General features: G+C 40.1%; 1 protein-coding gene across 1 annotated transcript in view; it reads left to right on the forward strand.

The window, feature by feature from the left end:
- Positions 1–9,945, forward strand: part of LOC104408899 (N-acetylated-alpha-linked acidic dipeptidase 2-like) — a 29,420-nt gene extending 19,475 nt beyond the window's left edge. Inside the window, exons 14-19 of the mRNA XM_010018639.1 lie at positions 1,996–2,087; positions 3,478–3,568; positions 4,215–4,479; positions 7,598–7,679; positions 8,063–8,155; positions 9,756–9,945. Coding sequence (XP_010016941.1) covers positions 1,996–2,087; positions 3,478–3,568; positions 4,215–4,479; positions 7,598–7,679; positions 8,063–8,155; positions 9,756–9,945 — 813 coding nt within the window. The remainder of the gene's footprint in view (positions 1–1,995; positions 2,088–3,477; positions 3,569–4,214; positions 4,480–7,597; positions 7,680–8,062; positions 8,156–9,755) is intronic.
- The last annotated feature ends 4,442 nt before the right edge of the window (positions 9,946–14,387 follow it).

Below are 14,387 nucleotides of genomic sequence, written 5' to 3' on the forward strand. Positions count from 1 at the left end.
GGAGCCCAGGTGACTTGGTCCCATGTAGAAATATGCACTGTAATGGCAGTGATGACTCCAGCTACTAGTCTCGTCCCAATAGAAGCATTGATCCTAAGTTGTTTTCAAATACATTGCACTGTCTTTTAACACTGGAAATGCCATGGTTTGAATCTGGGGAATTTTATCTATGCTATTCCCATGGTTTTCTTTTCTTTCCTCCATTTTTTTTAGTATCAACTCTTTCTATCTTACTCTTTCTTCCCTGTGTGGGAAGAAGCTGTGCTTCTTCAGACGTTAGCTGTGACACTTCGCACACTGAAGAGCATCCTGTTTCACCTATGAACATTTCCATGTCCCTAGTGCTGTAGAGCCCCGGACATAACAATTTACTTTTTGTCTGCAGCAAGCCAGTTACCCAGGGATACGTATTTGTGCAAAAGACAAACAACATGAAAAAGTGCTCTGGGCTAAAAATAGTGCCTTACTCTTGGTCTGAAGGAAACCATTTAACTGTTGCTGGGTTTGAGTAAAAAGCTTCCATTAAGGTACCACTTGAAGTACTTGAGAATGGCTTTTTTGAAACTTTTCCTATTCAGTGTTATTTAAGCTTTTAACACTAGAAGAATAATGTAAACAATAGAAAACCTGACAGCTATTCCATAATTCCATGTTGTCTCCCTGCTAAAAAGCTCCCAGAAGCACATTACATTCATCCATGTTCTTCATAGATGCATTTATAAAGGGGATTATTTTATGGTAGTGAGCTGTCAGTGACCATCTCTTAAAGCCACTGTTGGAACATCTTATTTTTGTTCGCTGGTTATAGACAAAATCCACAACGTTTTCTTTTCTGTTGTTCCACAAAGCAGGATTCTGCAGCAGCATTCTGGTTCTCTGCTGTGCTCTACTTTACGTACTCAGTCAAATCTTCACAGTGACTCAACATTGTAGTTTTCATTTCTGAGCCATCTTTCATAAAGCAGTGTTGATGTGCCACCAGGGACCTCCAGTGATCCATAAATCACAGGCTGTGAACCTTTCTCTGGAACATTTACACTCTTTTGAGCTTTTCTGTAAGATCATTCATAGAGATTGTTGGAATTTCTCCAAGTAAAAAGAGTTTTGATGGACTCTTGGACAGAAGTCAGGGATACTAAAGGGCATTTGCTGAAGGACCATTTCTAGCCAGGACACCATTTTTGTTGGCATAGAAACATATAAATGAGTGATAGACCCTGGGGAAATGTGGCTCCCTGCTTCTAGCATCATAGAATAACATTCATGTAAGGGTTCAAACATCTTTATTCTTCAGGTCTCTACAAATTCCAGTGAATAGGATTAGGAAAAGAGGGAGTGAAAATAAAGCTTGAACAGGGGAGTTCTGTTTTACAGAGGGATCTGCTTAACTTTCTTTCCCCTTTTTCCACTTTCATTTAAGTAGCCTCTTGCAAAGATAACCAAAGACTACAACCTGTACCTTTGTTCATCAGTTGTGTCTTTTCCATGAATCTGAAAAAGAGCCCCTAATTTCTGTAAGGGCTAGAAGGACCAAAGCAGAGTGATTACATTCTTAGTTTTGCTATTATTTCAACTGCAGTGCATTTGGTTTTGGATGACATTGGTAAGCTAGATATACACATATCAAAGCCTCAGCCCATTAAGTCTTCGCATATCCTGGTTGTTATTTCCTTCCATAGGAATAATGAGAGGTTCTCTGCCCCTCAGGAGTCCTTGTTAATTCTTGGAAACAGCATAGATGGGACTCAAATGGTCTCTGCGCTTTGCATGAGGCTTTTGCATAGGACTGAATTTCATTCAGAAAGCCCACTCTGTGAGATGCTTTTCATGGTTGGGATCCCTAAATGTATGTAACAAATGTAAATCGTGTATGTGTACTTCCCTGCATGCAGCAATGCTGCTGATTAGAATGATGCAGATAGCTGTAAAGATCTCCTTTGGTAATGAGTTGAGTTGGAGGTACTTCCATTGCGATTGTAATATTCTCCTCTCCAGATTTTAAGCCCTGATGAGGGTTATGAAAATAAGTCACTTTATGAGAGTTGGCTTAAGAAAGATCCTGCAAGTGAGAATAAGAGCTATCCCAGGTAAGTTGTTAATCTTTCTTGTCTTTCCTAATATTTTCATAATGTCATAGCATGGCTACTCGCCAGAATGTTTCAGGATGTGCTATTGATGACAGCAATACAAAACCTTCCAGTACAAGGTGACTTCCCAGCAATATCTTTTAAAGTAAAATAAAATCAAATTTTATGACTTTTTAAAAGTGAAAGTGACATCTATGCTTGCTGTAAAATGAAACCTCACACTTTTTAAAGGCTTTTTATTAGCAGAACAGCAATCTGGAAAGCAATCAAAAAAGAGCAGGGTGAAGGAAGAATTGAAAATTCAGTTTAGTCACGCTACTAGGTGATATATCAAAATTGTTAGGGTAAGCAAATGCTCAGTTGAAAGTAACTGCCTGGAGTGGTAATTACTTGTTCTTTGTTTATACAATGTAAATATAATACATTACAAATCTATATCTCAGGGTATTAAAACTTCATATTTGAAGGTATTAAAACTCCCAAACACTCTGAGCCTGTGACTCAGGGCTTAAATCTTTTCACAACGTGGCGTTACTCACAGAAGGTAAATAGAATTGCCCCTTTGTGGGATATGTCAAAATGTTCTGCATGTATTACCCTACCTTTCAGGCCCTGGTAAGATTCATTAGACTCACTGAGGTTTCTCCCTCTTGAAAAAGCTACCAGATCTGATCTTTCTCAGTTGATACAAATAGCTCCTTGCAGAAATTTATACTGACAGAAGAATTCCAGCTGGAATAGAAAAACTTGTTTCATTTCTAGCTGAGAAACACCAATTACTCACCAGGCCAGTCATATAAACCTAAAGCTTAGTATAAAACTTGAATAAATAGTTAAAATTACTTAAGAGTATTACATCTTTTTTCTTTCCCCCTGTCTTGCCACCCTTACCCAGCAGATGGCAATATCTAGTTGTAAGTAAGAAATGCTAATTGTCTGCAGTGGAAATTGTTTCTCAGTCTTTGATTCTACTGTGGAATATGCTAAGTATATAAACACATCTGTCTTTACATATATTGCTGCCCAATTCATATTAATTTGGAAATAGATGATTAACGTTTTCAGATTGCAGAGACAGGCCTGATACAATTTTATGTGTCTTGTACACAATGTGTGAGGGGTTTTTTTAAGTGTGATCAATGCCATAATGAGGGTTGCTACCTTTAAAAGATCTTCTTAGCAATATTGGATACTGAATTAGTGTGGTGGAATAAAATCAGTTAGAGTCATTAAGCTTGCCACTCATCTAGTCTCTGATCTTACGAATGTCCCTGATGCACCCTCCAGAAGAACTGACCTCAATTTCTTTGAAGAATCTGTGTTTTGCATAAATTACCACCATAGCATAGAGGAAATGCTCTCACTGAGGTGTTGTCTTTTCTATATGTAGAATAAACAAACTGGGATCAGGCAGTGATTTCGAAGCTTACTTTCAGCGACTGGGAATTGCATCAGGCAGAGTCCGTTATACCAAGAACAGGGTAAGTCTTCCAGATTGCTTGAAGAAGTCTGTAGTGCTGAGCAGTCATCTTTTAAAAGCATTTGTTCATGATTAATACAAAAGCTTCAAAGAATCTTTGATTGGTTTGTAAATCAGTGCAGTTTCTTAATTTAGCAAGAAACCTAAATGTTTGGAGAATAAAACATGTTAGAGTGATGTGTGTATTCTATTGGCTGTCAAGGTCACAGAAGGGTATTTATAGACTCTGAGGGGAAGTGTATATTTATTTCCACCATGCTATTAGTAGGGCCCTTAATATACAATATGCCTGGACTGTGGTCAGAAATACACAAGATAAAAAGGGGCCATGAGGGAGGACTTCTGCTACCCCAAACTGTTCTCGCTTTTACTGAAGGCAATCTCTGTACAAAGGGAACTGAAGGCAGGTCTGTGTAGATAGGGAGAAGGTAGCCTGCTCTCTTATCTTGTGCGACAGTCCATGGATTCATGTTGATTTAGTTTCTTAACATGAATGCATCAAGATGGAAGGAAAACTAATTGTGTTTTGTAGCAAATAGCTTTTTTTCATTTGGAATCTGGGCAAAGCATCATAGTTAAGTGATCAATACATCCCTTAACTGCAGTTAGAATACAGGGCACTGACAAATTTGCTTGCTCTTTTTCAGAAAGCAGACAGATACAGCAATTATCCTGTTTATCACACAGTGTATGAGACCTTCGAGTTGGTGGAAAAGTTTTATGACCCCACCTTCAAGAAACAGCTAACAATTGCCCAGCTACGAGGCAAACTGGTCTATGAACTGGCAGATTCCCAGGTCATTCCATTTGACTGCAGAGATTATGGAGAAGCCTTAAAAGAATATAGCAGTAGAATTTATAAATTGGCCAAGAAACACGAAGAACAGCTGAAACTTTACAGAGTATCATTTGGTGAGTAACAGCCATAAAGCTATTTCTTAAGTGCGTTAATTAAAATTACACACGTTGTATCTGTTATAGCTGTGAAACTGAATTCCTTACTTTCCTGTTTTAATTCTGCCATCATAACAAAGAGCCTCGTTTTTTCTAAACATAACACAGGTTTAACACATTACTGTATAGATGAGAGAATTCTAACAGTTTTCATATTATTAATTATGGGCATTATTACAGTGCTTATGAGAAATCATAGACCTCAAATGCAGAACAAAGATACATCAGCCTGCTTCTTATTTTCTTACTTAAAAAGTCAAAGGTTTAGGGCAATTGCCTGGTGCTTGAGAAACACAGGTGCCATTCCTCCTCAGCCAAAGACTCCGTCTAACCCTGAGAAACTTGCTTTCCATCTGTCTCAATGCCTGGCTACCACTTTTAGGCCACAAAACCACTTCCCTAACTCTTCTGCAGAAATACCTCCATTTGCTGAGCACTTGAACGCGTTGCAGTGAAGCATATAAACCAGATCTGAAGCAGCAGAGTGCTCTGGATCCCAGGCTAGGATAGCCTCCACCACCATCTTCACCTCCCTCTGTCCCTTTTCTCTTCTTGCCTCATTCACCCATTGTGTTTCTGTACCAAGGAGGATTTTTCAGGCAGTCCCAATTGACTTGCTATCTGATGGACCCGTGGTGTAGAGACATAAACTAACTTTGAGAGATGCAGTGATTCTTAGGCATAGTGTGAAACACTAGAAGTAACTCAACTTGGATCCTCATTTGGAGAAGATTAAGAATTACATTTAAAACTCCATATAGTGGCTTAGGTGATAAATTCTTGACTCATTTGAAAAGTAAGAAGGCCACTCGAGACAGAAGCAGCCCTGTGTGATGGATCATCTGCTCTGAGACTTCAATAACACAAGGATTTATTTCAATACATTCATGTCGTTACTGCAGCATATCTTGTAAGGAAACATCAAACCTGGAATTAAGTTTTGCAGCACTAGAACATCTACCATAACTTTTGTTAAACCATTATTTTCATTGTTTGAGTTTCTTTCTCATTTCAGATTAGAAGTTGCCCAAACTACCTTCTGACCCACGCGTCAGTATTTGTTCCTAGAAGCAATCTTCTTCTTTTCAATCACTTAACCCTCTCCTTAATAACTTTATACCTGTGTCATTTTGACCAGGGTTTTTACGAGGCATGTTTTTCAATCTTTTCATTATTTTCATTATTTTCTCTAATGCCTGATCAGTTTTAAATTATTTCTTGAACGAAACTATAATTTTTAATTCTTGTTTCTTCTGTTGCCCCAGAGTATATTAAAATACTTTGGCAGTTTTTGTAATACTGTGCAAATTAAAATTAACTCAGCAGTTTCACAGAATTGACTTTTGACAACACTGAATGTCAGAAAATTGTTAATTAAGCCTGAATAAATCACATCATTGCCCTTCAAAATAATAGATTAAGGTTCTGTTTGCCTTTGGATTCCTATTTTAGCTGTTCCTCTGCAAAAATGAAGGCTGGAAACCTTCTTTTCATGAAATATGCTATCACATAGTTTCTAAAATAACCAACACTGACAACACTGAATAGTGATCATGAGCACAAATTCTCTCATGTATTTTCAGATTGTCTTTCTTTTTTCCTCTTAAATCCTCTCCTACTGCTTCTGAAATATAATCTATTACCATGATACAGCCATGATGTCAGCAGGGTAGACCTCTGTCCTTCAGCACACTGGAAACTATTGCCTTGGCTCTGGGCAAGTGTGAATTCTCACCCTCACAAGGTGACATAGGTCTGTCTATACTGCAGTCCACAAAGAGCTTGCATACATAAGATCTGTGCCCGTAATTGTGTAAACTAAACAAAAATGTGCATACAAGAACAAGCAAATGTAGGCTGGTGATAATTAAATAAGTTTCCTAGAAACAGAAGAGCAAATGAGACTGTGGAACAGCTTTCAAGAGGAGTCCTGGAACAGAAAGCCTATCGCACCAACTAGTGTGATAAATCTTGCTACAGAAGGCCTGTCACACTAAAATAGTGTGATAAATTTATGAACAGTGAAGGGCCAGACTTGTCAACAGGGGGCTGGATTTAGGAGATGACCTAATCTTATGCCCCATATTCCAGTATGATCAAAGAGAGGATACCCTCATTTGTCTAAAGTTTTCTGACACTTGTGAGCAAAATGTACAAGTTGTAAACCTTGCTTCTTTGTAACCAAGTTGATTTTTGGTAAGGCCAGAAGTTCTCCTCGTAACACCCACCTGGTACTTCTTCTACCAAAATTACTTGTATAAATTGATAGTTTTCCCAGGTTTGTACCAAACAGACTCTTTTACAGCTGATATTGTCATTATAAGAAAGGCCCACTGCTTCTTTGGCAAAGTTATTCCACATGGCTTGGACATACTGCCAGGGACAGAGCCAGGCAAAGCACTGACTTACCTGCACGTAGACAGGCATAACAGGCAAAACCCTGGGGTGTGAGCAGCAGCACTGAGGGGTAGAACGGGGGATCATGGCAGAGATACCTCCAGTGCTGAAACTCTACTGCATGTGTGGAGCAAGCAACTTTAATCTACCCTATCACTGCATTCCAGGCATTGTGTCTTTTACACTTCACCCAATACTATTCAATATCCATGTCACGCTCTTCTGTTATGATATGAATAGGACATAATGTTCCAAGAGGGAAATCCTGCTGTTCTTCAACAGCCTGCTAGGAGAGACAGTATTTTTGATGTAAGTCAGGCTATTTATACCTAAGCTCTGCAGTGCATCCCTTTGTTAAACAGGAAACTGCAGAGTTCTCCATTTGCAATGTCAGCCCATCGTCTCCTTGCCAGGCAGAGGGAAGATGTATACTTTTGAAAGCTTTATCAAGCATTCTGCTTTGTTATTGGCTTTGTTGCACAAGGTCTTTGTCTATTACTGTTAGTAGTGCAGCTCTTTAAAACCTACACTAGTGAAACAAATGAATGATGGAAAGATAACAAAATTAATGCAATTGTATCAGCAAAACAAATGTATTTTTTCTCCCACTGGGTAACTGAAAGGTATATGGGGCTCAGCAAATACTCTGAAGTTGTTCACAAAGTCCTTCCTTTTCTAGATCCTCTTTTTTCTGCTGTGGTGAACTTCTCAAAGGCTGCTGATGAATTTCACAGGAGACTTGAACAAGCTGACAAGAAAGAGTAAGTTTGAAAGAAAATGTTTTATATATAAATATATCAATATATATAAGTATATCAATACAGAGATACACGCCTTAGGTACCCAGAGCGGCAGTTCTTCCTTCCCAATAACTGTACAAGGAATCTCTCTGATTAGTGTAGCATGGAGTCCTTCAACTCTGAGAAAGGCTATATCTGCTAAGATGAATTCTGCTTGCTGGGATGAATAGTACCAGCTGTAGAGCTTATTACTAGTATCAGCTTCTCAGTAAGGTGATTGTAATACATGGAAAGGCAGGTAGCACTAACAGTTAAAGCTGGACTGAGCTCTTCACTTTATGTTCAGTGAAAATGAAGTCATGTTTCCTCATTGTGTGAAATCTCTCTGTCTCCATTTCCTGCAGTCCAGTGACAGTGCGAATCATGAACGATCAGCTGACGTTTATAGAAAGAGCTTTCATTGATCCTCTTGGATTACCAGGAAGGAAGTTTTACAGGTGAGGAATGAGGTTTCCTGCTCAGCTGCCTAAGGCACTGCGTTTGAAGGTGAACCCCACGCTAACTGGTCAGCTGAACTGCTCTATAGGCTTCATATAGGAATTACAGCTCAACAGAGCTGTTTTAGGTAATATCCAGTGAGTAGTGGATTTTGTTAATAGCCCCTGAGGAGAACTCCTTGGCTGCACCAGTCTTGTGGTGCCTAATTCCTCTCTTTAGGTCTGACACTGTTTTTTCTCCATCATACTCTGTGACTTCTCCTTGCAGGTGCGTAGCACTACTTCTCTTACCACTTGCTCTTTCAAAGCTGTACAAAGTGAGGATTGAGTGGAGAACCAACTGTACTGAAAAGAAAGGAGAAAAGAGGGTAGAGTAAAAGGGAGAAGAGGATGAAAACACATGTGTAGCAAGGATCAGAAGTCCAGAAGAGAGAGTTTGGAGAGAGACCTTTGAGCACAGGATAGATGAAGTCCCATGAGCTGTGCTGTAGAGTCCCAGCTGTCCCAGCTTTGGCTGATTCTATAGATGTACCTATTAGCTTAAATATTTTACTAGTTATGCTTGAAGTTTTCCCTCTACATAGGCCCAGAGAAAGACAACGTTCAGTGCACCATAATACCCTTTATAGAAACCCAGTGCATTGATTAGTAACACTTGACAAGAAGCTAACTGCTACTGTCAAGTGTGTGACTGCCTCACTTTACTATCAGGACCCCCCTTTTGCTAATGACTGGATATATCTGACTCACTGATCGATGGCTTTCATGCCAAGCCAGAAGTCCCTCAGGTAGGTAGAATCTGAGAATCACTCTTCCATCCTCCTAGAATAAACTGTCATTCACACTTCTGGAAGAATGAAATGGTTGTTTCCTACAGTTCTTCTTGTTGGGTATTAGGTATCACTTAGAGCTGTCTGAATTTTTCAACTTGTTTTTCACTTGCTTGCATTTATTAATGTAGTTTGTTTTGATTTGGAAAGACTCTCATGTGCTACACATGTGCTTTGATACTTCATATGAACAAAATTGATTTAAAAGCAGATCTGCAACTATTCAAGAATAAAAATCCCACCAACAAATAAAATTGATACTTTTGCTCAGTTCTGCTCCAATATGACCATTTCTTCTCTGGAGAATTCATGCTTTTATCAAGAATTCTCCCACACATATATTTTCCCTTCTTTTTTACATTCCTTTCCCAGACTTGCTGGCCATCATACAGCTGCTTCATTGGTTTTGAGGTTTCTGTTCCACTTCTCACTGTACACCCAGAACTAGTTTTATTCCCTCGTTCAACAGGTTTGTTGAGCTTCCATGTTCAAAAAAATTAATATTAGATCCTAATTAGACAAATGTATCATGTCTTCCGAGGAGAAGGCTCCCTGTCCTAAATCTGTGCCATAGATTTTGCCCTTGGGGCTGCTTCCTCCTGTCCTTTTAAAGATAGGTCCAGCTATATGTGCTGTGTATTTGGTAAGTTCTGATTTTCAGGAGGTTCACAGCCACTTTATGTAACATACATAGAGTTCCCTACAGTGAACACACACACCATTAATGAGCAATTATTTATTATAGTTCTACTTTTCTTCTTTACCCCCAGGCATGTCATCTTTGCTCCAAGCAGCCATAACAAGTATGCAGGAGAATCATTCCCAGGAATCTATGATGCCATGTTTGATATTGAAAGCAAAGCGGATCAGCGTGAGGCCTGGGAAGAAGTAAAGAGGCAGATTTCCATTGCAGCCTTCACTGTGCAGGCAGCAGCAGGGACACTGAAAGAGGTAGCATAGGATGATGGCTTCGATAAGCTCAGTCAAACAGCTAAGTCACAAGTGCAGCATAGTCAGGCTGCTGCAGTGACCCGGTCACAACTGACTGCCTGCAGTACTGGAGTTCCCAACCTTTGGAATGCGTGAGTGCACTGCTGGGGTGAGCAGGAGCATTGCACAAAGAACTCCTGAGTTAGATCCTGCTTCTCTGATACTGACAATACAGTAAGCTTTAAGAACAATCCTAGATGGAGTCAAATTTGGGGGTAGGGAGAAGGAAGAATTAGTTCTCAATTAGAGTTTTCTGAAAGATCTGCCAATTTTGAGGACCCTTTAGTTTAGATGTACAATAAGAAACCCCGGTATTTTGGCAAGCTGCCTGTAAATCTAACCCGTAGCACTGATCAACAGCACACGTATAGGATTCTGTGATTCTATATGAAGAGAAAACATATAACACTCCTCAGCACCTGCGTTTTTCTTGTTGGGGTAATTACTTTTATAGCACAGGACACCAAAGGCATCGCTGTATTGGAGAATCTACTCTGCAGGGCTGGTGAGTGCTCATTTCACTGATTTGCCTTCTTTTCCTGCAAAAGCAGTACCAGCCGTTCTTGATAATGACAGAAAAGAGCAGCTTAGATGCAGAAATCCAAAAGCATTTCCTCAGGGAGCCAGTGTCCATCCCTCTCAAAGTCCCTGTGTGCCTTCCTCCTCTACTGGCACTTTGGAAAATAAAGACTTTGTGGGATAACCAGGCACTGACCTCCCTGCTCCTTTTGTCACTTTCATTAGTCCCAAACCCATTATGGCAGCTTTTGTTCCTATTTTTCCTGGGAGATCTCTGTCATGTAGATGTTTTCTTCCAGTTGAGGGAGCTGGAGGACATTGACACTATTGGCACGAGGCTTGAGGTTATTCTGTTCTCAAATAAGACCTGAAGGAAGTTTCCCATCAGGAGCTGCTTTTACCTTCAAAGAGAAACTGAAATGCATGAGAAAGGTAACTGTACAAAACTGTTTCATTTGTAAAATAAAATGATTCTTGCTTCATTTGCCCTTTAAATGTACTTCTCATCTACATGCTTTACAAGTAGTAAAAGTGGAAGAATTTTATCGAATCACATTCCAGTTTGTGGGAGCTGATAAAAACCCATTTCTTCTCTTATGTAAAATATTCTACAGTTTTTCTCACCACCATAAATTGCACCATGTCGTGGGAATAAAATCCTTTTTGTTTTACAGGGAACAGAAGTCATACTAAAAAAAGACAGAATTAGAGAAACAGGACAATTAGTAGGCTGCAGAAGGAGTTGCTCTCATCTCAGACACCTTGAATTCAGGCAAGGCAACCAAACATTCCTGTAGTTCAGTCCTTTGGGAAGTCGTTTTGGGGTGTATGCCACCAAGAAGAGAGGCTTTCGTTAGCATCACTTCCATTAAGCCTCCTGAAAGACGAAGGACTTGTGTACCGGTGGATGTTCTGCTCATAACTTACTGTTCAATTGCTTTTCACAAATCAAGCCTCAGGCACATGAGGAGGAAATTACACTTCCACAGTCCATGCTTTACCTCTCCTGTTGGAGAAAGAAGCGCTTGACTGACCTCATCAGCATGCACGAGACACAAGTAGTTGGTGCCGAGGACACCACAACACTAACTACATAGAATCACAGAATAGTTTGGGTTGGAAGGGACACTTAAAGTTCATCTAGGTCCAAACCCCCTGCAACGAGCAGGGACATCTTCAACACGATCAGGTTGCCCAGAACCACATCCGACCTGGTCTTAAATGTCTCCAGGGGTGGGGCATCCATCACCTCTCTGGGCAACCTGTGCCAGGGTTTTACCACTCACATTGTAAAGAATTTCTTCTTTATGGTGGTTGTTCTCTTGACTTCTACCTGACTGAGGCCACTCACAGTTATTAACCTGCTCATCTCCACATCTGTAGCTTAAGGTGTTGCTGAAGGATGTGTGATGTCTTGCAGCAACTGGTACATAACCACAACGGGTTCCCTTCCCTTCTGAATTACCCACTTTTCCTGCTCCATTGTAGCTTTATGTTAACTGCAATGGGCAGTAACTGAACGTGCCTCCAGGGAAGGGTTGGGATATCTGCATGGTGGAAAAAAGCCACTGGTGCCTCTTCCTCATGAACAGCAGCTGGCTTTGGAGCTGTCAGTGGTTGCTGCCATAGGATCGTCAGAGGGCAAGGCAGACAAGGGATTTCCACATGAAAAGGAAGTATCTGTTGAAGAGTGCTTCCTGCTTAATTTACAGAAATCTCTTTAATAACATAAACCAGTGAATAAATGTTTCACCAGTGTTTTCAGTGGTAGCTAACCTTTGAAGTTCTGTGCCATGCAAAAGAACAAATCATATCTTCTTGTTTCTATGTGCAGTTCAAAGATGTAAGAATAAATTACAGCTCACATCAGGCTGAATGCACAGCTGGCATTGATTGCTTTGATCCTTTTCTCAGCTTAATTGATAGCTCTGTACGAATGTAGGGTTTGTCATGACACTATAGGCTCTGGGAAGTATATGAAGTAGCTTAAGGCTATTTCCATTCCTGTCTATAAAGTTCTACTGAGGGAGAGTGATATCCAAACCATTATGAATAGGAAAACCAAACCAATTATAAATGTTTTATACCAGTTGATTTCCATAAAGTCCCATATTCTTGGTATGAAAAGGATCAGTTACTCAGAGCTGAGATTGCCTCCCCTGCTTAAGCCAACAGTATCTTCTTTCTGTAGGAGGACAACCAGGCAACTGCTGCCATCCCACAGCCCAAAGGCTGCTGTATTTGTGTAGCTCATAATTTCAAAGTGTGGGGGGATTTTTCAGGCTCTCCTTACGGATGGATAACACTGTATTTCCTGCTCAGTCCTTCCCCAGTTCCATCTGCACAGTTCACTCAGCCTGGCTGAAGCAATCTGTGAATCACAGAGCAGAGAGAAAGAGACCCTTCATAGAATCATAGAGCAGTTTGGGTTGGAAGGCACCTTAAAGCTCATCCAGTTCCAACCCCCTGTCACAGGCAGGGACACCTTCCACTAGGCCAGGTTGGATATTTGGTTTGCTGACTGTCTCTAGAAAATCAGTTTCAATGGAACAGCACCAGGAAGTTATTTTGGATGGTTGAAATACCTTTGGTTTGCCTTTGGAAAGAAGACAAAAACCAATTCGGTGATGGCTGGAAAGTGGGGATAACCTACACATTCCATTCTACACTGAGTAAGTGATAAACAATCCAGTTACAGTGCTCATTCATTTGCACTGAAAATGATAGCAATTTAGAATAGTTATTCCTCTGTGGTTTTTAATCAATCAATCAATCAATCAATCAAAATAGAACCACCTCAAAAATACTCTATGGATTTTAAGCTTAATAAACTCCAACTAATTCAAAACCTTTGAAGATTAAATGTTTGGGATTAAGTGATGCCAGTGCTTCTCTCATCACCCTGTAATTTAGCAACCCTTCTCAAAGTTGACTCATGCATCAAGGGACTGTCTTTGTGGAGTGATGAAATTAAAACTTCCCTATCCCCATATCCCAATGACTGAAGTACAAGTAAGCAGCTGAAGAAACTTCATAAATCTTCTCAGTAACTACACAGTTCAGGTGTTAGAACAAGGCTTTTGGATTTGTCTGGTGTTACGGTTCAGCCGAAGCAAATTGTTAAATCTAGGTTCCACTGATCTAAACCTGCATTCTTTTACAACAGTGATAAATCACAGTGTGTAACTCACTGTATCTATTAAGAAAAAGACATTGCAAGAGAAAGGTCCTAAAGTCAATCAGCCCATTAAGCAGATGATCACAGTCACCTATGGTGCTGTATGAGGACTTTTCCACAGACCCAGTTTCTATTGTACTATCCTTCTATAGATAACCTATAAAATAATGCTCATAAGGGCCAAGACAATGTGAACTCTATGGGCTGCATGGTATTTTGCAACAGAATAGGACCTGACCACCCAGCCATCAGCCCTCAGTGACCCAAACCCTCTCCTTGTCTGGAGGAGCTCTTGCTGTTCCTGTCCATGCTGCTTAATAGAATATGAGGCAGCAGGTTTAAAACAAAAGGATTACTCACTCTACATGTTATTACATGCTGAAGCTCGTTGCTATGTGAGCTTGTGAAAGGTGAAGTAGGTTAAAAAAAGATCAGACTCATGCAAGGAATGCCTATGCCCAATGATGCAACTTTTCATTCAGAAATGGAAGCACTTGGAAATTAAAACATATGGACGCATGAAGGGATTAAAACATACCTGCTTCATTCCTTGCTGTAAGCACTTCTCATGGAGAGATTATTGGGAAAGACAGTACTTTGCACTCTCTCATTGTGGTGCATCCACTGAATAAACAGCCCCTTAAGTGCTGGTCCTCTATTTGCATGCAATTCCTTGAAATGGATAAATGTACCTTCAAAAGGTTCTCCTCTTCAG

This window comes from Nestor notabilis, unplaced genomic scaffold, assembly GCF_000696875.1.
Source record: "Nestor notabilis isolate BGI_N333 unplaced genomic scaffold, ASM69687v1 scaffold1750, whole genome shotgun sequence".
In the NCBI taxonomy this organism is placed as follows: domain Eukaryota; kingdom Metazoa; phylum Chordata; class Aves; order Psittaciformes; family Psittacidae; genus Nestor; species Nestor notabilis.